Here is a 24,626-nt window from a genome sequence, read left to right on the forward strand (position 1 = left end):
ACCAACACGCGTGGAAGCCTGCCCCCCTTTCCAAGTTATGATTACTGGCACCGTTAATTGAGTGCTGAGGTGGCGAGACCCACGGACCGTTGGTTCCTGGCACGGATCTGTCGGCAATGGTGGGCAAACTGGGCAGGAGGCGTGGAGGCGTCTCAGATCTCCGCAGTACAAACACAATCTGTCTGAGTCGACGCTGCCTCTTGGCTAAAGACAAATGTCCTTGTCCGAGTTACATGGGCTCTGGTGATTCGGGAAGGGCACTGAACATGGCTGGGGCCAGTCACGGCTGCAGCGTTTTCTCCTGGGCCAGGTTGTTAATGTCCACGGCGGTCTCCACAAACCAGTCCAAGGACCAGTCCTCTCCCCAGTAAGCTAGCTCAGCATGGATCAGGGGATTGAGACCGTTCCTGAAGCTGGTCAGAAGCGCTGCTGAGTTCCGCCCACTGTGTTGCGCAAGGGTACAGAACTCCAAGGAGTATGCTGACACAGAACGGTTGCCTCGCTTGATCTTCATCAGACGATCACATGTTGCGCGCGCCTTGAAATGACTCGTAGGTGGTGAGAACGCACTTGCTTCAGACGGTCGTGGCCCATTTAAGCGCAGCACCCGTCAGCAAAGACATCACGTAGGTGATCTTGCTGTCATTGGTTTGATAAGCGTGCGGCAGGCTCGCGAAACGAGCTCACGCTGGAGCAGGAAGCCTTGACAGGCATCAGGAAAGCCATCATACCTTTCGGGTGTGGCCAGACGGGGGTCCGTGGTGGGGCTGACGCGGTGGCTGACGGGGGCGGCTTAGTAGCGGCGTCCGCATCGACTGCCTCCATGATACCTTTTTCCTAAGTGTCAGGATGAGTCCGTGCAGGGTCTCGGAGAGCTGATTCAGGGACTGATCATGGGAGCCCAGCAAGGCACCCTCTGCCCCAGTTTTTAAGCCATGATCATGAGGGCTGCTGTAGTAACGTTAAGATATTGGGATTTATTCAGCTTGATATCCTGTCCAGATTTAAGGTAAAGTATATTCTTATCAAACGTATATCAGTTATTCTTATCATACTTACTAATATGAGCTTTTAATCAATGTATTTTCATCTGAACAAGGATACACTGTTTTCAGCTATCTTTGTGTTCATTTTCCCCCTTCTCTCTCACTTTTTACAGCAACTGCACCACTGAGTTAAGAATGTACCTTTTATCACAACTGTATGTTTTTTACACATGAAACACTCCTGACTGGCTTATAAAGTTAGCAGCTCTCTGTGTTTATTTTACCTTAATCTCCTCACACTCTCGAAACATTTACCGTGTTTACTTTTTATTTTAGTATCATAAGTGTCTGCTTTGGCACAGCAGCAGGTGTTCACTTACTATTAGTGATGCTTGAAAGTTACTGTGCCACTCATGGATGGAGATTCATCAGTTTGTTTATTTATTTATTTGTTTAGTAGGGTGTTGAACCTAAAGTACATGGCATGAAATTGAAATTGGGGGTTCAGGAGGTATGTTTTCTAAAGCATGGTAAGCACAGTCAGTTTTGTCTATCGCTCAATGAAGGCCTCAGGTTAAGAGACTTCCAAATAAGACAGCAGTCCAGGGACAGATTATAGTTTACACACTTCAGCGCTGGGCTCCTTCGCACGTCATCACTGTTATTATGCCTTGGAACAAAAGACGTCCGACTGGTGGAGAGTGGCTGAGATTGTATTGCGTGAAACAACTTCTGGATTTTCAGAATCCATTGTCCGGCGGACTGCAATACATAATGTTAATTCTGAGTCTAATCATAGTTTAGGATGACATATTTTGATATTTCATTAACTTTGCACCCGAGGGGAAACTTGTCCTTGGTTTCTCCTCACGTTAAATTCATGGATCGCTGTTTTGGGTTACGGAACAGGTTTCACTGCTGCTATGTTTCCGTTTCGTTGACAATGCGTTAAAAAGAGAAAAATTGTTATGTTGCTGCTCCTGTCGCACTCAGCCTGGTGCCACATGTTTGCCGGAGGTTTCGTTCCATGCGGTGCTTACAGCAGCCCGCCCATCTGTGATGGTCCCCAGTGTGTGTAGAACCGGAAAATATGTGCTCACTGCATTGATGCAGGTTACGGGTCAGCTGGGGGTTAGCGGTGATATCATACTGTAAACTGCATGTGTTCAGGCTTTAGTCTGTAGTTTAGCTATTTACTCACTTACCTCACGCTCACCAATTTACCCATTTACAGTCAGGCAATTTTTACTGTCTCAGTTCAGGGTCAGTACCTTGCTCTAGGGTACTACGGTAGGAGGTGGGATTCAAACCTGGGTCCTTCATGTGCAAGCTGGCAGCTCTAACCACTGTGCCCCCTGCTGTCCCTCAGTTTTGGAGAAATTAAGAACAAATGTGATTCTTTCAAACAGGTTGTTCTCGCCCTTCGTCAGTCTTCGGTGCTTTCAGCAGCCGCGCTCATTGTTCAGACTCTGCCTAATTATTTATAGACCGCGGTTGGGTTTGCACCTCCTGCTACCTAATACACACTATTGATTAATTCTCTCCAGCTAGGTTCGCAGTGTTCCAGGCTTTCAGGTCTTATGAGGTTTTGACCATTCATTTAGTTGTCTGGCACACAGCAGATGTTAGGTGAGAGGTGCTGATGACAGCATCTGCAATTTTTCACATTAACTAAAGCATTGAAGTGCTTTGTAAGAACTGGATCCTAAGGAGTGCGATGGGTTCTGGCAGTGGGGATTTTTGGGTTTGCCGCTCAGAATAACTGGGCGGAAACACTCGCCTGGCACGACGCAGTTTACATAGCTCTGCGTCTGGAGCTGCTGACTTAAACCACAATGAACACACCCTGAACTTCATAATCAGACGTTCCATTTTCCTCCTGGAGTAAAACCTGAAACGTCCTCATTTAACTCCTGTGCTTCACCACACCTCAGTTAACTCATCATCTCACTTCAGTCCACTCTTCTACTCATTCTCCTCTTAACTGATTCTTTTTTCTATTCATTTCACTTGCCGATTTTATTTTCTACATCTGTGTTTGGCTACTGTGTATGTACACATATGTCATATGTATGCTGTTCATTGCATGATACTGCAGCCAAAATGAGGTTCCTTCAGAGATATTTTGGAATTTGTTTGTTCATTAATTAGATAGTAAGAATGAATCAACTTTCTTTGAAGGAACATTTGTTCCTTCATTCATTCATTCATCCAGCCATCCATCCATCCATCCGCTAGGTATAGTCTTTCCTCTCTGACCAAGGTAATTTGTTAAACCCTTTACAAGTTGATTTCTCAAACACAAGAACAAACAGCCATTCATTTCAGTGCATAAAATTTTAATGTGTTCCTGAGCCTCCAAACCTACATCCATTCATGCTAAAATGTCACCAAATCCCATTAAAATGGACACAATTATTTCAAGTTATCGTAACGCACGTTTCCCATCATTCAGTACTTTATTACTGTATGTCTCGTTCCTCTCACACCATCAGCTCTAGCAGTTTTAAAAAAAAAAAAAAACAAAAGAAATCAGTGAAGACAATGCAAATGAATTTTCACTCACTGAACGGATTGACATGGTTTACATAGTCCAAATGAGGCAGGTGAACCTAGCAAATGAGGGCTAATGGAGCTTGAGAAGTTAACACATGGGGAAAAATCACGTAGTGCTTCTAGTCTTGTGCTGCTCAGTTATCGAGAAGAACACAAAATGTTAAATTGGTCTTGTAAGCCCAAGTAGGGCTATTGAGTGAAATTCCTCGCGATGTGGACATCTCGCATCTCGAACAGTCGTATTTTGGGCTGTGTGCACTTTTGTGAACTCTTGGAGTGTATTATTCCAAATCAACAAGGATGGAAGGAAAGAAGGATAAACTTGAATCGGTTCAACGAGAGGTGATGCTGGAGCGCCGAGTGCGTCGTATCGGGGAAGCGGAGAGCTGTTCTTACATTGTACATATATGACAAAATAACATAATGATGTACTGTGTAGAATTTAATGTGCTATGCACTTAAGTACTTTACCAGGGTTCTAGTTTACTGCTGTACAATTAATGCTGTGTTATTACAGTATGGGGTCCCTTGATTCCTTTTACCTCTTAGAGTAAATGTTTCTTGTGGTGGTATTATATCAGAGAATATTATAAGCAAAGTCTCTGCTCTGCTCTTTGGTGTGTCCGAATAGCCCTCTGAATTATCTTTCTTCGAACACATTTTGTCGAGAATGGCTTCACACGGCCGTGTCACGTATATACATGTGTGTAAATCACAAGTGTGCCACTCTGATGAGCTTAACGCAACTGCCCTATACATTTTTCCTTACCCTTTCGTAGAAATGTTTGTTTAAACTGCTGATCGGCACAGAATTGATCCAGTTGCGTTCGAGGCAGTACAGGTTCATGGACCAACCAAGCGTTCATATTTGGAAGGGTCAGAAATTTTCACGCAATGTTTCGTATCCCTTTTTGCCACGACGTTTCAATTGCTCAGTTAAAATAAGTTTTAAATAAGGGAGATGCTTTACAGCCGGAGGACGTGTTGCTCACGGCGAGTCGAGTCAAAAGGGAGTCGCGTATTTATTTTTTGCTGACATCTAGACATGTCATTCCCTGACTTGTGCATATTTGTTGGGCTTTTGTAGGGTGTAAACCAGCACATATTGTACCTGCTGACTTACCCCAAGCTCGGCGCTGTAGCAGATAGGCACCAATTAAATCTAAAAATACATCGTTGGACTACGTACGTCGTCAACATTTTAATTAGGTCCCATTCGACCGAAACCGGAGTGGATTTAAGGGTGCGAGTTGATTCAGAACAGGGAAGCAGTCGTCACCCAGCGTGTAATTTATTGAAAGGGATGCTATTGGAGATAACTTGTCATCATTCAGCAGTGTGTGCATCAGTCGTGTGTTTCGAGCTGACGGCTAAGCTTTACATTTTCTCTTAATGGAGATGCATGGTAAAAACACAGACAGACTGTAGAAGTAGTGAATAAATGCAGGAAAAGGTAATTTAATAATTCCTGTTGTACTGCTTTCATACAATCGAAGTGAAGGAAACTGACGGAAATGAGCTAAATGTTCGTTGAAGGAGTACAGTTACAATGTTTACCGACTTGGTGTCACCCATGAGCTGGAAGAGGGAAAAGACATGAACCGGTGCTGTGCTGCGCCCTGTAAGGACATACCAAGTGGTGTAAAAACCGCAGAAATGTGCGGGTGAATCCAGCGTTCTCCTTGAGAATGAGTGACCTGAGTGACCCGTGTGACCCGTTCCCTGATAAATCCACAGGTGAAAGAATGTACGCTGCTGTAATGTACCGCGGGTCGGAACTGAGAACTGCTTCGAAGTGTAAATTTTCCCATGTAGGAGGACTGAACTCCTCTGTTCTGCGTACTCAACCACCCAAAGCAGCTCATGCATTTACATCTATTTATTTAACTCGCGTTTCTCTCCAAAACAGCCTGCGCTGTTCAGCTACTTACTGCAGTTTACATTTATTCTTTCAGCTGATGCTTTTCTCCAAAGCAACTGAATTTACTCATTTATACAGCTGGGTAATTTTACCGGAGCAATTCAGGGTAGGTACCTCGATCTAGGGTACTGCAGCAGGAGGTGGGAGTCGAACCCGCGTCTTTTCGCTGCAAAGCGGCGGCTCTAACTACTTTGCCACCTGCTGCCCTCTCACACTAACAATTTTTTATTTCCTGTGTGAGACAACATTTCCAAAAGACTGCTAAGACATGAGGGGTGGAGAAAGTTCTAGAAAGCACACGTTTCTGGGAGCTCTTTTAGCGGGAGGATGTGACACCTTTCCGTGCGAGTGCCGTTCAGACGCTTCGCATCGCAGCCGCACCATATGCAGCGTACTCCCCTACGCACCGCCACCCCCCACCCCGAGCGCTGTCGGGGGAGTGCATCGCAGGAAGTGCGGCACGAGAGTGGAGCGAGGAGGAGACGCTGTTATTGGCAGCGCTTCAGAAGAGAGGGGGGAGTTTGGCTGCAGGCCCCTTCGGCGCTGACGGAGAAGCCCGTAAAGGAGGCACGTGGAGCGCTCGTGTTTCTTGGACAGGAGAAAGCAGCCCAAGCGGTGGAGAGACGGGGTCCTGGCGTGCCCCCCCTCCACCACCTCCGTCCCCGAGGGGTCAAAGGTGAGCGCGGGGTCATGACACTTGCATGAGGGGGCGGGCCACTCGCTGGTACGAGGTGCAGGAGGGGCTCGGGAATACCCCCACCACCCTGCGGAGTGTGTGGAGCACCCGGCGGAGGAAAGAGCACCGGCGGGAGATCAGTTCCCCTCTTGGACCCGGGACCCTGCTCAACGACCAGCGCTCGAAAACATTTTCCCTTTTTTGTCCACAGTCATCACATCCATGCTGCCTGGATGGAAGTGATGGTACCCGCCCCCCATGCTCGAACCCCTCTGTAATTGAAGTCAGAAAAGCAGTCGGGTCGGCACTGCGGATCAGAAGGGAGCGGAGAGCGCCATGGAGGTGCCGCGGAGCAGCTTGGCCCCTCGTCTCCTGCTGGTGTGGTTCGTCGTGAGGAGCTCAGCCCTTGGTGCCCAGAGCAGCTCCCCCAGATTACGGCTGTCTCACAAAGGTAGGTGATCGAGGCGAGGTGCCGTCTCTCACCCCGCTTTCTCGGCACCGTGGCAAATGAGCGGGTTTGAAACACGAGCGTGCTTCCGGTGTTATGACATGAAGTTAAATGTGCGGTTGCTGGGGGCAGCAGGTGGCGTGGTGATTAGAGCTGCTGTCCTGCAGAAGGAGCCAGGTTTGAATCCCACGTCCTGCTGTAGCACCCTTGATCGTGGTTCCTACCCTGAACTGATACGGTAGAAATTACTCTGCTGCATAAATGAGTAGGTGAATGTTAAAAGATAAATGCGCGCACACTTGGAGCACAGGAATACGGTACATTTTTAACGGGCGTCAAAGTTATACGAGGTTCATAGACTCGCATTTCTAAACTTTTTAATAGCAGGACATAAGAGTATAATGAATATAATGAGCATAATGTTCTTTAATAGATGTGCTTAAGCCCCCCACAATTTTAAAATCACTTTCTTTATTTTACCCAGCGGTGTGCAGCTGCTTTGAAAGCAGGTCTGGGAGAACACCTTAATTCATTCATTCTGCGGGCTCCGAAGCAAGTTAACACACGTGAGGCGCACCGAGAGCGAACTTGTTTTGTTCCGCCATGCAAGTCAGCCGTCAGACAGGTGTAACCGTGGCCGGGCCACCTCCGCGTCATCCCTAGGTGTGTGGTAAACGCTCAGGAGTGCCAAGGTGGAACTCGTATAGAAGCGTGCGGAGTAGTGCGGTGGTTTCGCTCTGGAAGGTGGGGCACGGGACCCCCCCACCATGTGAGCACACAGCAAGAGCAGTGTGATGCAGTGTCTGCTGAGGGATTCGCAGTGGCAGCGAACCACCTAACCCCGGGCCACGGGTGCTCGAACGGTTCGCCGGACCCTTATTAGCGCTGACAGTTGCGGACGCTCAACTCAGCAGAAACGTGATCGCATTACGTCGCGTAGACAGGTCTGACCGCAACGTGTCTTCGGCCAAAAATATTTGAGAATTGAGCGTAGCTGAAATGTGGGGTGGGGGTGGGGGTGGGGGGGGGTCACGCTCATCCGGAGTCAACCCTTAGCTTGCTGAGACTTGATACGTCGACTGACATCCGAAGCACATAATGACCGGTACGACATTCTTGTCGAGATACGGAGGTATTCCGAGACATCTGAGAAGATGGAAAACGGCCCATAACTCATTTAGTTCCTATAAATCACGGAAGATATGCGGTAACAGTTAATTAACCGTGCGCATACTTTAATGTTAAAAAAGGAAAGGTGGGTAGTCTCGCTCTCTCTCGCTGCTTTCCGTCAACATCCAAATTGCGGAATGACGTTTGCGAGACATTTTGGATGCTCGGTGTCGTCGAAGTCTGGTATTCCGCTCGAACGTGAGGAATGCAACGTTTAGGAGGTGTGTTTCGCTGGAGTGCGGCAGTGCGAGAGCTGCTCTCCAAGTGCGTGCTCCGGCAGGCAGGGAACGCTTTCTTTCAGTACCCCGCCTGGGAGATAGCAGTTTGGAGGGAGGGAGGGAGGGGTGCAGAATGCCTCGGTGCAGAACACGGGGGAAAAAAAAAATCAGCACCAGTTCAGGTTCACACTCGGTGTGTAATGTGCGCCGTCAGTAAAATATAGTGTAAATTCCACAAGAGTGTGTTGGCGCTGATGAAACCCATGCAGCGCACTGCTACCTGTCACTGTAGAATGAAGGATCAAATCGACATCTCATTTACAGGCTGCTACATGATTTCCCTACACAACTATCTCTACGTTTTTTCCCTTCAAAGCAACAACGGTGTTAATTTATGTACACGTTTACACGGCATCGCTTCAGGGTAAGTATCCTGATCAGGGGTTCTGCAGCAGGAGATGGGATTCAAACATGAGTTCTTTGAGTGCGAGGCAGCAGCTCTAACCGCTGCGCCACTTGCTAGTCCAGTTATTATTATATTTTTTATTTTTAGCCTTTCGTCATTCGTGCAGCCAGATGTTGGTATGCAGCTCAAAGTTACACCAGATGATCTCCAAGAACTTGAACCTGCAAGCTTCCCTCAGGGCTCCTTAGCAGCTACTCTGCCTTCTTACGATGTTTCTAACTTAAAACTTCAGTGCTTTGATCAGAAATGCATTACTTATTTATTGTTATTCTTAAGACCGGATGACAGACTGCAGATACTAAACAATCAAACATAATTGTTGTCGAGACTCACGTGCGGCGCAGTGTGAAGCAGTGATTCATGATGATGTAATTATTAAGGTGAACGCCTTGTTTGGGAATTGTGTTCTAAGGCTTTGGTCCTGTTTCCCCATCATCCACACCTGGAACAGCTGTAATAAATGGTTAAGGACAAAGTCTGTAATTAACCCCCGTCCCCATTTTGATGCAACTGGCGGGAGACTGTGGTCTTAAGGCAGGTCCCATCGTGCGACCCACACGCCTTTTCACAGAAGCGGTTCTCCGTTTCGAAACATCTTTCCGCACGTTGTGTAACCGTGCGCGTTCCTTCGTAGGATCACTCACTTGCTGGCAGCTGCCACAAAAACACATATTTAGTCTTGGATTTTTTTTTTTTTTTTAAGTTTTTTTTCATTCTTTAATGATAGGATACTATTCAAATGCTCAGTTGTGTCCTGGTTGGCAGGGTGCATTTTATCAGTCTAGACATGTAAATCTCTGCACCAACTTACATACCTCCTGGGTGAATTCCCACTTCCAGCCTCACCTCTCTGAAGCGTGAGTCAGAAAAATTCCTGTCCTCAGGGCATTTAATTACTCGTTTATTTGTAATTACTATATTAGCAAGTGTCTCTAGGTTATCTATCTATCTGTCTATCTATCTATATAATTTTGGCACAGCACCCCCATAATTTACACCAGTAGCTTTAACATTAAGATACTTAGATTTTTCTTTGTTTATAATCCCAACAACTGGAGTTACTTTGTTTGTTTTATAACAACTTGTTCTTAATAACTGATGTTTGAAGCGTGTCTCTGATTCTAATGCCTCAAAAACAATCTCCGTGTGGAAGTCAGAAGTCGTTCCTGCTAAAATACAACGTTCCACTAAATGTTTTTTGACATTAATTGCTGCTAGATTGTAGGAACTCTAGACTGAATTGAAGAGCGTAACTCATACAGGGGGCTTTGCGGCCACATTTTTATTACTGCACATCTTTCTGTTGCTATGTAAACAAACTGCTTGTGTATGGCTTTATAACTGAAGATGTAAGTGTAATTCCAGATTTATTTAGTAATTATCTCAAAGGGTAAAGCAGAAGGGACACCATAGCACGCGATGAGAAACACAGCTGAGTTTAGTTTCCCATAGTGCTTGCAGATAAATCAACCTTTGTCCGCACTTATTGCCTCACTTCTGTGGGTCACAACCCCCCAGGGACATTGCAGTGTCCGTCACTGCCACACACACGCATGCATGAACACACACCCAATGACTTTGTTCCCAGGAACGACTTTCTTGCCTGACACTGGCCATCAGGTGCTTTTTATTAAATCTCTTCAACTCTTGGGTTATGACCCTTGCAGTAATATGCCGCAGGACTCTTTTTGACATTTTAATTTGCGGAATCTGGCCACATGTTACACACAATGTGGCGTGCCTCGTACAGCGCGGAAAGTCCCGTGTTTAAACGCCTTTCGAGTCGCTGATATGGCACTCGTTGGTTTTGATACGTCCACTTCAGCTCAGATCGCCAGATCAAATCTTCCAGGCTGTTGGGCCTTAGCCCTGAGCTGTTTATTCAGGGCTCACAATAATTCCAGGAGTGCAGCTCACGGAACAATACAGAGCCTTGGTTCCCAGCAATCACAGCGCCGCACTTTGCCAGTTACATCAGGATGCCAGCGAGCTCGACGCGCAGATGTGTGGACGTTATTTTTTATGCATAATACTTCCAGGACACAGTGCTCCTCTTATACAAACATCCATTGTGTTCCATTGGAAAAATGGCTTTCTCCTCCTGTAAGTCCCCCCGGGGGTTGGCTAAAAGTCCATTTTTACCTCCACAAAGACCTTTGCTGACCAGGGCACATCTGGTTTTTTTCTTTGGTTTATGAAGAGTCAGAATGATAATGAACTTTTAGTGCTTTTTGGTATCACATCACTGATACAGAAGGTCCAAATCTCCCCCAAGTGTGTTGTGTGTCCCAATGACCCCTGAAACCTTGAGCGTGAAAAGAAGCAAGCGGTTCACAGATGCACATCAGCCCAAATAATATATATGGCTACCAGAATAGACCACAGATCTAAAAAGAGGTAAAGCAAAAATACACATATACATTTAACAGTTGCTTTTCTCCGAAGTGTCTTCAAATGAACTCTGCGTAGTGTTATTAACCCTCACATCTTATTCACCACAGTGACTTACACTGCTAGATACACTATTTACACTGGGTCACTCATCCATACCTCAGTGGAACAGACACACTCTGTGTCACTCACACACTATGAGTGAACCTGAACAACATGTCTTTGGAGGGTGGGAGGAAACCAGAGCACCCAGAGAAAACCCACACAGAACATGCAAACTCCACACAGAGCGAGTGGGGATTGAACCCACATCCTCTTGCACCACCCAGGCGCTGTGAGACGGCAGCGCTACTCACTGTGCCACCATGATGCCCCACACATAGGCTTACAAACAGTTGAAACTGAAATGGATGGAGATCAACTAATTAATAGCAGCCTCTGTGGTATGGAGGTCTGGAGTGGGAACTTGGTAGTTTGATGTTTTCAGCTGGATTTATGACTGTGTTTACAGGGAATTCCTGACACTACTGCAGCAGTTCTGAACAAGAAGACAGATAGATAGATAGATAGATAGATAGATCAGTATACACACAAGAAGTAGTGGTAGATGACACTGGAATAACTAAAGAAAGTTTCAGTACGTGAATATTGCTAAAGTAGATGTGTAATAGTGGAACTAGATAAAGTGGAAGACTGAAAAGTAGTACTGGAAGTTGAGTAAAACTCGAGCAATAAGAGGTCAATACCTGGTACCTCTTGTTAAATCAAAACTTCTCCACTTGAATGAGTGGATGTGTTACACTTCGAGCAAACAGCCCATAAAGTGCCAAATCTGCTCCTTTATCACACCTCCTTTCCAGGTTAAAATAATAATCATATTATACCGATCATATAATTTTGAAAACACCACAAACCAACTTAACATCATATTCCACTGGCAGTAGAGTTTTAATGTGGCATCATGGTGTTTTCATTAAAAGAAAGTCATTGGCCTTAATTTGTACAAATAAACTTATTCCACTGTGTATTTTCAGTGAAATTTTTACTTGTAAAGAAGTAAAATATTGCCACTGAACGCTCTCCCAGTGGGCCATTTATCATGCTTGAGCTGTTTCATCGCAGTTAGTTTTCCACCTTTTTAATGGGTATAAACCGAACTTCAGCACAGAAATAAAAGCTCGTTCTAAATATGACTGACTAAACGATTTAATACTTGGCTGTGTCCGAGGCTGTTTACCGTGGCATATGGTCTTTTTTTCGGTGTAAGAATAACCGTTTTAAAGATCCATTTGCTAAAATCCAAATAACTATGGAGAGGATGCCTTCTGCTGTTTCCACGTTTGAATCAGGGAGGGTGGACAGTAGCGCACGAGGCTTTTGATTTCAATCTCAGTGTTTGGCTTGAACGGATACTGTTACAACCAGACCGCTCCTACGCCGCGCTGGTTTCAGGTAGTAATTACACACGTGCCAACTTCTTCTGAGCTCCATGTAATTTTAAACCTTCCTTCAAACAAGAAAAACTGTATTTTGTCTGGCTCTTGAATGATTTCGGTCAAGGTTAGGTTTTATTTTAAAGAACTCGGCATGAGCAGGGGAGCGTAAGCGCCGCTTCGCTTCTTCATGTGGTTTGCGTTCAGCTCAGACCGTGACGTTTAAGCGGGCAACAGTTCGATACGCATTGTGCGTCAACCGCAGTGTATCTATGACTTAATTCCATGTGATGCGAACCCTCGCTTTCCATTCAAAGCAAACATAATGAAATCATCTCATAGACGATAGATCAGGGAGAAGTTTTCCTAGTCGAGCTGTTGGGGGAGGGTGACTTAAGAAGTGTGTGTTTTAGGATGGGAGACAAGGATGCGCTGTGTCTTCTGTGCAACATCAGTGATGTGAAGGCAAACTTCTCCACACTCCAGTCTCTTTGAACAACATCGGAGCAACGTTTGAATCCCTTGCCTGGCTGCCCGGTTGAAGGACGCCGTCGTGCTTCAAACCCCTCACACGCACAAACTCATACCCCATGCTCGAGGTATAAGTTTCCCACCCTGAACACGTTTCTTATGTCATCTTCCACAAGCGGTATGACTTTGAAAACATCTCCCTGATTTATTCTCTATGAGGTGATTTCATCATGTTTGCTGTGATTTCAAAGCGAGGGTTCGCGTTATTTGGACCCTACGAACACCCTGTGTGATCCCTTGGTTTCCCAGTTGCGGCTCTCTGTAGGGGAAAAAAAAACGCAAAAATCGTACCTGATTGGTTGGAAGTAACTCAGAGCTGTGCTTCGATCATGTTTTGTCAATTAACGGCACACGGTACGACACGCTTGGACCGTGAAACCAACCCCGAGAGTTCAGTAGAACACAGCTTTGACTTTACTGTGTGCACGTTTTTGCAATTATAGCCCTGGGTAAAAACCAAGTATGGATGATGAACCAAAGGCAATGCGAGATGGCTGACCTCCGTGCTTCAAAGTCATCCTCTGACATGTGTTGCTCTATTTTATCATCCTCCCTGATGTCTCTGCTTAAGCGCTCGTATAGGACCGCGGGGCTCTCGCGCAACGGCTCCATGTGGCTCTCATTTGGCCTGTGACATCATTAAAAAACACCCAGAGGAACACGGAGCCAAATTAATACTGCTGTAATTGCCCATTGCTCTGGGGGATGCTGAGCTTCTGCGATGGTGATGAAGGAACTCTTTGTGAGGGATGGGAACCTGATCTTCGGAAACCGCGTCCCTCCTTCCACGTTCGTCTTTCGTCAACTCACTCGTCCGCTCTGCATATTTCGCCACCGAAGTTCAGGACATCTGAATTGGTCCACAGTAAAGATCATTCGTCTATGAAGACTGTGTGCTGGGTTCTGAAATCTTAAATCTGACCTGTCTGACCAACAATACGTGTGTGTTTGTATGAAGGTGTGTGAGTTGAATGAGCCTTGTCCAACACACTGGTAAAATGTAGCTCAATTTGCCCTGCTGGTTGTATCCTTAGTGGCTAAACATTGAAAATAAATCAGCTGTTTGGACTCATTGGTCCAGGTTTGGGCTCTTTGCCATAGTGCAAGACAACCTTCGGAAGTTTTTTTTTGTTTTTTTTTTTGTAAAGTAGCTGAATAAATCTTACTTTCTGAAATGTGGTCTTTAATTGGTGGACTCAAGTGTGTTAGCAAAGCCTTTACCTGTTGATAGTGACCTTTGGGATTCTGTCATCCTCAAACATCTGTAAACATTTCAAATGTATATTTCTTAACTTTAAAAAGCACGAATGTGTATTTAATATTGATTTAACCGATTCCATTTACGTTCCTCTCAATTTATACATTCTTAGGTATTCTGTACGTGTAAAAATTGTATCCCTTTTTCATTTCTGCTTCATTCAGTTCCAGTTCAAAATTGATTTGTATAAATGCTTTTGCTTTTTACATTAGAGCATTTTTGTGTCATTAATGTCATAATAACCTATTTATATCATTGTGATTCATCAAGGTCCAATTATATCATTGTGATTCAGCCAATAAGACGCTGTAAACCTGGAGGGGATTTTCTACCATCTCGTGTTTTTACGCTCCCGTTTAACACCAATGTCTCTCGGTCGATGTTGCTCAGGCGTTAAGGATTTTTCCCCCCCAGAGAAATAAAGCAGCTTGTTTACATGGAAATATTTGCAGGGTCTTCCAGACAGGGTTACATTTAAGATCAGTGCCTTTATTATCCTTTGTTCTGCTCAATCTCCTTGGCGTCCCGCCGCACTTCAACTCCCAGCGCTGAAACTGTCGAAGAGGTATCATTTTCTCGCGTGGCATTCCACAGTCTCGCCAAGACCCTTTTGTTTTCAGCAAAGCGTAATTTTGCAGAGCCTTTTAATCGACATTAAAGCCTCGAGTCGCTCCACCTGCTGTAGCCGACAGCGGGGGGGATGCGGAGATTCCCTTTTAGTTCAGTCATCGGGAAAGAGAAGCGAGTTGTGACAGTCGGAAGAGTCTCTTAGAAAGTTCACGTCTTTCTTTTCATTCTTTTAACACCATGTCTTGTTTATTAAGGCGGAGAAACAAAACAACACTCCTTTATTGTGGTTTTTTTTTTTTTTGTTTTTTTTTGTTTTCCCCACAAGTGACTAACAGTGTTGCTTGCTTTCCTATATTTCTCATTTCCCTATTTTTGAGAGATGTCCAAGAAAAACAAGTACCTGAGGTAATTGTTTCCAGACGTTAATAAACATGAAAGCAAAGGAGTGCGTTGATGGAGCAACGCAGAACGTCTGTAAGGTTCGCTGATGGTAACGGATTACTCGGCGAGAACAACGCGACAGCGTCAGGCACATTTTCTACCATTGCAAACATTTCTAACTGGATTGTGGTAAATACTTCGGAAATCTGCTTTAAAAATATTTTCTCCTCCAGGTTGTTTGCATATCTCTGGATGCGACCCAAATCCTTCCCTATGGGTGCTCCTGTCATAAACCCCATGCGCGTGCTGTTCCGGAATGCTCTGTAGACCCCGTATGTATCTCATTGGGACTTTGTATTTGCCCCAAGTACAGATGAGAGAAGATCTTGAGAGTTGACATTTTGGGCCACAGGTCCCCTCCCTGTGACAGTTCCTAGACCCCTGCGGTTACGGGATTCCGGGTGTCCAGGTTACTCATTATGGGTGCATACGGGAATCTTGCTTGCTAGAAAACCCATTCCAATGCTGTGTACCACAGTGTATCCTGCATGGAAACATCAGCTTCATCCACATAACTGTGGCCCATACTCTCGTGTTCTGTCTGGGTGACTCTTCATCCCGGATGGTTTCCACCCTTTCTGGCAGGAGGACTTCAGCTGATGTCACAAACCTGTCCGAGTGCTCAAGTGCAAGTAGCGATGGATTTTTTTTTTTTTTTTTTTTTTGGTCTGTCTGTCAAATTTCTGCCGAAGCCAGGCTGTTTTAATTGAATTTTTTTCTTACCTGCCCTCCAGGGGATTGTTGGTTTTCTTTCGTAATTCCCCAGCACTATAGATTTGGAACCTGCCTCTGTCTGACTGCCACTCTTCATTCGCCCAAGGCTGGAGTGCGGCATGTCAAAAGCAGGCTGCTCAATATGGATTTCCATTTGTTGCTTGAAAATGCCCCCTGCATATAAAAAGCTTTCGTTGTCGCCAGGACAACAAGTACCCAAGGTAACGGAGCAGTGACCTGAATAGCTGGTGTCGATATGTCTACACAACTCTATGAAAGTCACGAGTGACATGTTACCATGTCTGAGTTTCTTCCCACAGCATCAGTGTTTTGTTTGTTTATTAAAGCAATTTTAATTTGTTTATGCCATCAAAAAATACAATTACCTATTTCTCTTTAGTAATTGAGCACGTTGAACTATGCAGTGGCCTAAACTTTGTAATGACTATAGTCTGAGTCTATTTCGTAGCTTCATGGAAGGAATGGGAACACATCTGCTTGAAATAACTTACAGTATTTGCAGTAAATATACAAATGAAGAATTTATTCATTAATGTAGTTTACCAATTGTTGCCATGTATGCTTGTAACAAATGGAAAAACCTCAAATGATTTTGTGTTTACAGGACGAAATCATAATTATCCACAATAATCTTAATAGACAGGTCCATATTGTTTATGATTACTGGAGTGTGTAAAAAGGATGACTTGTTTTGAAATAATTTTTTATTGAAAATTGTCGCAGTTTCTTGCTGGAACATTTTGTATTTCCAGGTAAAGTACCCTTGTCCTTTATATATACCATATATTTTTGTTTTTCAGTTTGAGCTGCCCCCCCCCCCCCCCCCCCCCACTGCAGTGTAAAACTTTAATCTTGATTCCATGGCAGCTAAGATTATGTAATTACATTAAGTATATCTTAGTGTACCGGCATAACATAACTTGACAAGCTTGTTTTCATTTTGATTTATTTAGATATATAATGGTGTTTTTGCAAAAAGCGTGCAAATAAAGAGGAAGCAACAACCGACCGAATCTCGTTTTGAGCATTAAAGGTGTTTTTAACGTTAAAAGATGGATGAATATTTTGTGCTTGAATATACGAATGTGATAGATGATGTCTGGCTGTTTTGTGTAAAGCGGAACGGCGGTGGGAACTGTCTGTCCCGTGGCAGTTTGGAAGTGAGCGAGGGCTCTGGAAGTGTTGCATCATGGGCGTGTGGTTACCTCGAGAAAGGATGACTGGCTGGGGATGGGCCAGCTGAGGTGCCCCCTCTACGGGGCTCAGGGTTTTTGGTGCTCAAGGCCAACCTGCCATGTGCTGTGCTGCTTGAGGTCATCATGCAGTTTCTCCAGAAGGTGGTGTCATCTCTACTGGGGTTTGTCTTCTGCAGACCTTCACCCAAGGCCTTCACCCAGAGCTTCGGGGTTGTCAGGACTACCAAGCGCACACGTTTGACAGCGTTTGGGTACCGCGCTGTCCGACCCATGAATAATCTGCAGATGTGAGCTTTCAAACTCAATATTTCAGCTACATCCAAGGTTCCTTTGTGCAACACTGTCAGCAAAGGTGGAGTTTGACACCTCATTGCTACAGCTCTTTGAAACTTTGCAGCTTCGTGGGGAACATTTTCTATGAAAATGTCGCTGTGCGTCCTATTATCGAACTTCAGTCTTTGAAATAAGTTTTCAGTCATTAAAGTACAAATGTGTATTCTGAGCCTATATAAAGTTCAAATATATGTGATTCTATGTAATATAATAAAATAACATTTATTATATACTGTATATTATATATATATATATATTTATCATTTTATTTTCTCGTCTTCATGACCCATCAGTGTCTACAATTAAATGACTGATTTTCGCATATATAATGTATGTGCACCTTTATTCATTGAGGGTTACACGTCTCAGAGGTGGCAGACTGATTTTTATCTCGAGCTGCCAAAAATCCAAGTAGCGGATCTGATGGTGGAGGTCAAATATCCGCGCTTTCAAAATCATCGAGATCCAGAGTTTATTATCCTGCTCTTCCGATGCCTCCTCAGATTGTCTTTTGAGCTCTGTGGAATCTACCTGTGTCTTTGTAGGACGTTCTGCCCATCAAGTCAGGTTATTTAGAACAGCGGTCATGTTATATCCCAAAACGCCTGTTTGCCTCTGGAGCGGAATTGAACCCGTTTGGCAAGCGTGGCCGATGCTAATTGGTATCGATTGGTACGAGGCGGTGCGTGACGGCCTGGCAGACAGGTGTCAGATTTCCCATGCATCCTTTCCCATAGAGACCCCAGCGAAATGAGCGGCGCCTCCGGCCACGGCAATCCCGAAGTCCGCCTTCGTAACCCTTGTAGAGATAAGCTTACAGGGACAGCAGTTCCGTCAACTGATTGCTCTTAATTTTTCCTGTTCTGGGCATGCAGAACATTTGTACCGATCCAATCCATTTCACGTAAGCGTAGGCCTCACATGTTCCACGCGCACTGTCCTTGTATTGTGGTTATACAGTATGACATCATCTAATTATTGGAATGCAACACCCAAGTAGAGAGGGGACCCTCACGAAATCTGTCGTAAACAAGTGATATGTCCCCCCATAGTGTGTGAGTGACACTGAGAGAGTGTCTTTCACTGATGTATGGATGAGTGACCCAATGTAAGTAGTGTCTCTAGCAGTGTAAGTCACCTTACATTTACATGTATTCATTTAGCAGACGCTTTTGTCCAAAGCGACGAACATCTCGGCAAAATTACAATTTATGCATTACATTAAGAGAAAGAGACATGTGACTCAAGTAAACCTAATTTGTTGCTTACCACTTGCTGCACCGAGGTTCATCGTTCAAGTAGATGCACGAGACACAGGATAGACAAATCCTGATACCCTCCTCCCAATTATTTATTTATTTTTTTAATAATATTAGAGGATACACAAGCAATCAAAATATATTAAAACTGGCAAAATAGCCTTTTGCTGTGCAATGCATTTAATTTTTTTTTTTTTTTTTCCCTGTTTTAATCATTCCTTCTCCACACCAGTGTCGGTGTGTTGTTCTCCCTTCAGCAGTAGGTTGTGAGGTTGTAGCTTCTAAAGTGAACTCAGAGTAATTGGTAACAGACTCGCGTCTCTGCAGGTTGGCCACAGTGTAGATTTATGAAGTGATATGCTGTGTGTGACACTGTGAAGTCGCGAGCGCTCACAGGCTCCCTCTCTTCTTTAGAAGCTGCCTCATTTTATACAAATGCATATTACTTGGAAATGTTCTGCAACAGGATTTATGTTCTGCGTTGTGGCGGCTTTTCTCTCTCTCTCTTTTTTTTTTTTATAAAAGGTTTCACTTGTTTACTGATGTCTTCAAAAGGTACATAAATGCCTATGTTGGAATTTGTTTGAAATAAACCGCAGAGGGGCTGCTGGTACCGTAGTGTTTTGGGCACTTTACCTTGTAAAGTGAGAAGTGCTGGTACCTTGTGGGCAGATTTCCTCGCAATTGGAAGGCTGTTGGTTCAAATCCCACTCCTGCTGTAGTACCCTTCTGCAATGCACTCTAAGAATACTCTGAAAACTAACAGTACTCATGCAAAAAAAGTCACAGTAAGTATCTTGATTAAAAGACTTGTCATTATAAGAAATCTTGGACAAAGGGTCACTTAAATAATGTCTAATAATAATCATATGGCATCTGACTTATTAGGGTCCCACTCGGACAGATGCCTTTCATATACACCGGCATCACAGGTTATTGTAAGCACGCTGTAAAGCAGCTCAAATGTTCCCCCATAGCAGTACATTTAGCTCCCAACCCCCGGTGCTCCAGAGATGCCTCGGCCATGTTGCACTCATCAAGAAGCTCTTTGTGCCGTTGTCGTGATAATGGATGTTCAAAAATAATAAGCAACTGTGCAGTTTTCTGCCGAAGGTGATGCGCATTTTGCCACCGGGGGGGATTAGCGGTTATCAGTTTGCCTCAGTCACACGGAGCCCCTGAAAACCACAGATATGTTGTTTCTGAGTCGTGCACTGAACCGCAAACCGGCTACAGACATGGAGGAAATGAAGGTCTGCCGGCATCTTAGAGGAGCCTCAAACACGTCACCTGAATGATGGAGGGGAACTCAGTGCCCTAGCGTATCTTCATGGAGTTCATGAGGTCACGTGTTCCGCTATTAAGGCTTATTGTACAGTGACAGTTGTGCGTTGTACGTTTACATATTTAGCAGACACTTTTCTCCAAAGCGACTTCCAATGAACTCTATGTAGTGTTATCAGCCCACACACCTTATTCACCGCGGTGACTTACACTGCTAGGTACACTACTTTCAATGGGTCACTCATCCATACATCAGTGAAACACACTCTCTCTCTGTCACTCACACACTATGGAAGAACCTGAACAGCATGTTTTTGGAGTGTGGGAGGAAACCAGAGCATCTGGAGGAAACCCACCCAGACACAGAGAGAGCATGCACACTTCACACGGTCTAAGCGGGGATCGAACCAATGTTTTCTTGTTACTCACTGTGCCACCCTTTGTAATAGCTGTAAAGAGAATGTCATTGGTTCATGTTCCTCCCGAGTCCCTCGTGTGTGATCGAGCCTTCGTGTCTCCAACAGAGCTGTGGGATGTGAACAGGACCCGAGTGTTTCACAGCCCCCGGTTCGGTCGGGGTGTTCGAACCATGCTGCTGGACGAGTACCAGGAGAGGCTGTTTGTCGGCAGCCGTGACGCCCTCTACTCCCTGAATCTGGAGCGCGTCGATGAGCATCACAAAGAGGTTCGTTTTCTCATTTTCTCATTCGCTCACACCCGGCCCTGAGCCCTTCGTGTTCGTCCATGTGCACTTCTGTTCGTAAGACAACCTCTTTTAGGGGGTTAAAAATACTGTTTCTTGTTGGTACTTAAGAAATCAGAGCAAAGATGGGTTTGTTGTTGAAATGAATCATCATAATGGTAATATTTATCGTAAGTCCGAATAGTCACCGCTTCACACTAGGTGACCGGAGGGGTTTTGGGTTCCAGGAAATCTATCTTAGGGACCTTTATGTTGTGTTAAGGTGGCCCTGTCACTCAAGTACAGCACACTGTGTACTTAATCAAGGCTAAAGAATCCCAGGACTAATCCGTCGACCATGTCCATGGATAATAAAAAAGATAATTGATGAAAAATATTTGGCTTTATAATTGAAGAGATGTGGCACTGGAACGGTTAAAAATATTTAGTCAGCTTTAGACCATATGCCTGATGTTGCAGTTTGTTATATAAAACCTCAGCCGCCTATATTGTGTAACGCATGAAATCGTTTATTTGCGCCGTTAAACCAGTGATGGGATGTGTGTAAAAAGTTTGTGCGAGGGTGGAAGATGGACATTCAGGATGGTGCCACTTCTCTGCAAGAACCTCGAGTCAGGAACTCCAGCAAAGGTGGTGAGGACTCCAACAGGGCTAAATGATTATAAATAAAATGTCCTTGAACTTTATTCTGTCTTTCAAAGACTCGACATCCCTGCTGACATACAAGATCCAGACTCCCTCTGTCTTTCTTTACCCAGCCCAAAATCCCGGGGGGGGTGGGGAGGCTAACTCGACCCCGAACCACGTGCTCGTTGAGGCCCCTTCCAACGGTCCCTCCACTCCGCTCTCCTCTTTTAGTCAAAACCACGGAGGTGCTGACGGTTCTGCATCATAAAATTAAAACTTAAACCTCACAGTTTACCCTTGGAACATTTCTCTTTTGTTTGAAACCCCAAAGACAAGATATAGATTTTGTTTGGTCATTACTCTGTGTTCTGAGTGTTTCTTGCAGTTTATGGGACCGACCAAAATGTCTGTATGAAATAACGCATCATTAAAATGACACAACAAGAGTCAGTTAAATTCATGAAGTGTAAACAAAGAAAGCATAAATTTCATATGAATCGCTTCCTTACAGATCCATTGGCCCAGCACAGCCACACAAGTAGAAGAATGTCTGATGAAAGGCAGAGAGAAGGTAGGGCTGGTATAGCTATAGTTCTGCTTCAACAGTTGTCTGTCTGTCTGACTTCCATTTTTGGAAAGTATATTTCTTTGGAAACTATAATTTTTCAGCTAAAAAAAATTGATATCTATCTATCTATGTAAATAATTCTGGGTCCACATGGGGCCCAGATTCTAGACAGCAACCGTTATCAGTTTTTTGGTGAAACAGACTCCCTCCATCCCTCAGATGTGCTGAATCCCTTCGAGCATTCAAGAAAGGTGTCAAAACCCATGTCTTTCGGAACACAGTTTTCTTCTGCAGAGACGTTCAGGAGTTTTTCATCACATACTTTTGATCCACCTCTTTTAATATTCAGTATTTCAGTATTCTGGTTCTGCAGTATTTGTAGTTTTATATTCTGCAAAACCATCTATCTATCCACCCATATTTTCATTGTCTCTGCTGTCAGTTGATTGTCAGGATGAACTTTGTTACAGCTTAGTCCTTCTTCCCCCGGAAAAAAATATTTCAGATGCGTACAGTCTTATGTACCTGGAGAGTAATTGTGTGTTGAGGCTCTTCCCTTCTAACGAGAAGGTCCCTGTTCGAATTTCACCCTGCTCCAGTGCCCTCGATCAAGGCGCTTCCCCCTGCATCGGTACATTGCCCCAGCTGCATGAATGTGTAAAAAAAAAAAAAAAAAGTGCACATTTCGCAGTGAAACGTTGTAAGTCACCTTAGATAAACACATAAAAGACGGAAACAGAGTTTTCTTTCTGTCGCTTTCCCCGGCGACGGTTTGATCGGTGGAGGAATTTCACAGGAGGAAAAAAGATGCTGTACATTATGTTTCCCCTCAAACTAATTAATGAAGTATACCCGAGAGGGGCATTAAGTCGAAGATACGCAGATCGCATCAAATTCCAGCACTAATATATGAGACATTTGCTCAATCCATTTCTCAGTTTTCTGTTTGAAGCTTTTTTTTCTATTTTTCATTATGTAAGTAAGTTATCATTTTGAATAATAACCTCGGGAATTGTTGGCTATATGATATATATCAGTGCTAGGCAGTTGACGGAGCAAACCTTTCTCTCCTCAGTCTGAATGTGGGAACTACATCAAGGTCCTGCATCAGTACAACAGGACCCATCTGCTGGCCTGTGGGACGGGCGCGTTCGACCCTGTCTGTGCGTTTGTTCGAGTGGGCCGCTGGAAGGAGGTACGTGATACCGCACCCCGTACCACAGCTGCTCTGTAAATTGGGTCCTCCGCTAACAAACACACCGGAAGTACGTCACAACTCCGGTCCGTTCGTTCATAAATCCGGAATCGCTTCTACTAATTCACAGTCAGTGAAAGTTTAGTGCTACATAAAACGTAATAAACTTCAAACAGCATTGAAAGTAATTTAAAATTACCGGAAAATAATGTCATCATTGTGCCACCGTACATAACTTTCCATAAATTCTAATGAGACGAGATAACTGACCCGATTCATTCCTGAAGCCTGCAAAAGGTTACAAATTTCTTATAATAATAGACATTTATTGATTTTTATCAAGAGGTTAGCCTCTGTAAAAGTACTGGGAAAAGCTATATTATGACTCGTTTTTTTTTTAAAAAACATTTCTATTAACTTTGAACTCTATTAGAATTAAGGCTAATTTTAAATTAATTAAATTATCTATGACAAACTTGAAACTGGAAATGACTGAAAAATAAAAAAAAAAAAAACCACTCCACAATCCTATTTTAACGTTGTTTGTTGTGCGGTTGATCCCACAAAACGTGCTACGCTCGCAATGTTGAGCGATTTCGATCGTCGACGCTCAGGAATATGGGACGCGGGTCGTAAACACTGCGGAAAAGAGGTGAATCAAAGCAGCTCCGCATTCCTGTACTGTTTTTGGTGCTTTTCGCTGCCAAGAAGTAAAACGTGAGCGCGGAAACGCGCAAATTTTAGAAAAGGGTACGGAAGGATGGAAGGTAGGACGTGCCGTCGACTCAGACGTTCCGAATAACAGGCTTCCACCCCGGCGTGACGCAGCGAAACAGCCCAAATGACTTCTCCCTCGCAGCATTTGTAGAAAGATGTGTTTTCCGTCATACGCTTTGCAAGCGTTGTTTTGGTTTCCGTTGTAACCCGCGGAGCGGCGTGCGGCAGGGGACGTCTCCGCGGAGCGCAGCCTCATTTCCTCCGCAGACGTACAAAAGCGAACGTGTCTGTCGCCCCGTTTCGGCTTCCTGAGAGAGGGCGCGCGAGCCGGGCCCTCGCCGCATTTTATCATTCAGACAGCGATCCGCATCAACAAGCGGGGAAGGAAAACGAGCGTTCCCGCCTCCCGAGAGGCCGCGCGAGATGCTAGGAAGCAGCACGGAAACTTTCCCCGCGTCATTCGCTGGGATCTGCTTTACCGGCGCCGACAAGTGTGCTGATTTGTTACGGTTTTTTTTTTTTTTTTTTTAAAGCTATGTGTTACGCGTGTAACAAAGATGCTCGTAGCCGTAATTGGTGTCAGTTGAAATTCCGACGTTTGTGGCTGAAACGCAGTGTTTCGAAGGCCGCCGCCGCTCCACCACGGGTGAATTGGACTGAGCTCAACCACCTTAGCGCTGACCCGGGAGGGCCCCTGTGGGAGGGTGGGGGTCCCATCCCCTCCCATCTGGCTCTGACAAGCTGGGGAGGTCCCCAATGTGGGGTGGGGTGGCTCTGAGGCTGGCATGTGCGGTGACCCCCTCGGAGGGACCTCAAAGCCAGTTTTGGACAGTTTAACAAGAACCAGGCTCCCCCCCCCCCCCGTTGCTGGACTCCGGGCATCTGCTGCGGCTTCCCCAGAGCTCTGGGGCTCCTTCCAGTCATCGTTCAGTCAGCGCACCTTT

General features: G+C 44.9%; 1 protein-coding gene across 1 annotated transcript in view; it reads left to right on the forward strand.

Annotated features, from left to right (window-relative positions):
• The first annotated feature begins 5,649 nt into the window (after nucleotides 1–5,649).
• The window catches only part of LOC108936518 (semaphorin-3E-like), a 37,851-nt gene continuing 18,874 nt past the window's right edge, over nucleotides 5,650–24,626 (forward strand). Inside the window, exons 1-5 of the mRNA XM_018755926.2 lie at nucleotides 5,650–6,139; nucleotides 6,351–6,590; nucleotides 20,397–20,557; nucleotides 21,714–21,773; nucleotides 22,846–22,965. Of these exons, the coding sequence (XP_018611442.2) occupies nucleotides 6,476–6,590; nucleotides 20,397–20,557; nucleotides 21,714–21,773; nucleotides 22,846–22,965 (456 nt within the window). The 5' untranslated portion in view covers nucleotides 5,650–6,139; nucleotides 6,351–6,475. The remainder of the gene's footprint in view (nucleotides 6,140–6,350; nucleotides 6,591–20,396; nucleotides 20,558–21,713; nucleotides 21,774–22,845; nucleotides 22,966–24,626) is intronic.

The sequence above is a fragment of the Scleropages formosus genome, chromosome 24 (genome assembly GCF_900964775.1).
Source record: "Scleropages formosus chromosome 24, fSclFor1.1, whole genome shotgun sequence".
Lineage (NCBI taxonomy): Eukaryota > Metazoa > Chordata > Actinopteri > Osteoglossiformes > Osteoglossidae > Scleropages > Scleropages formosus.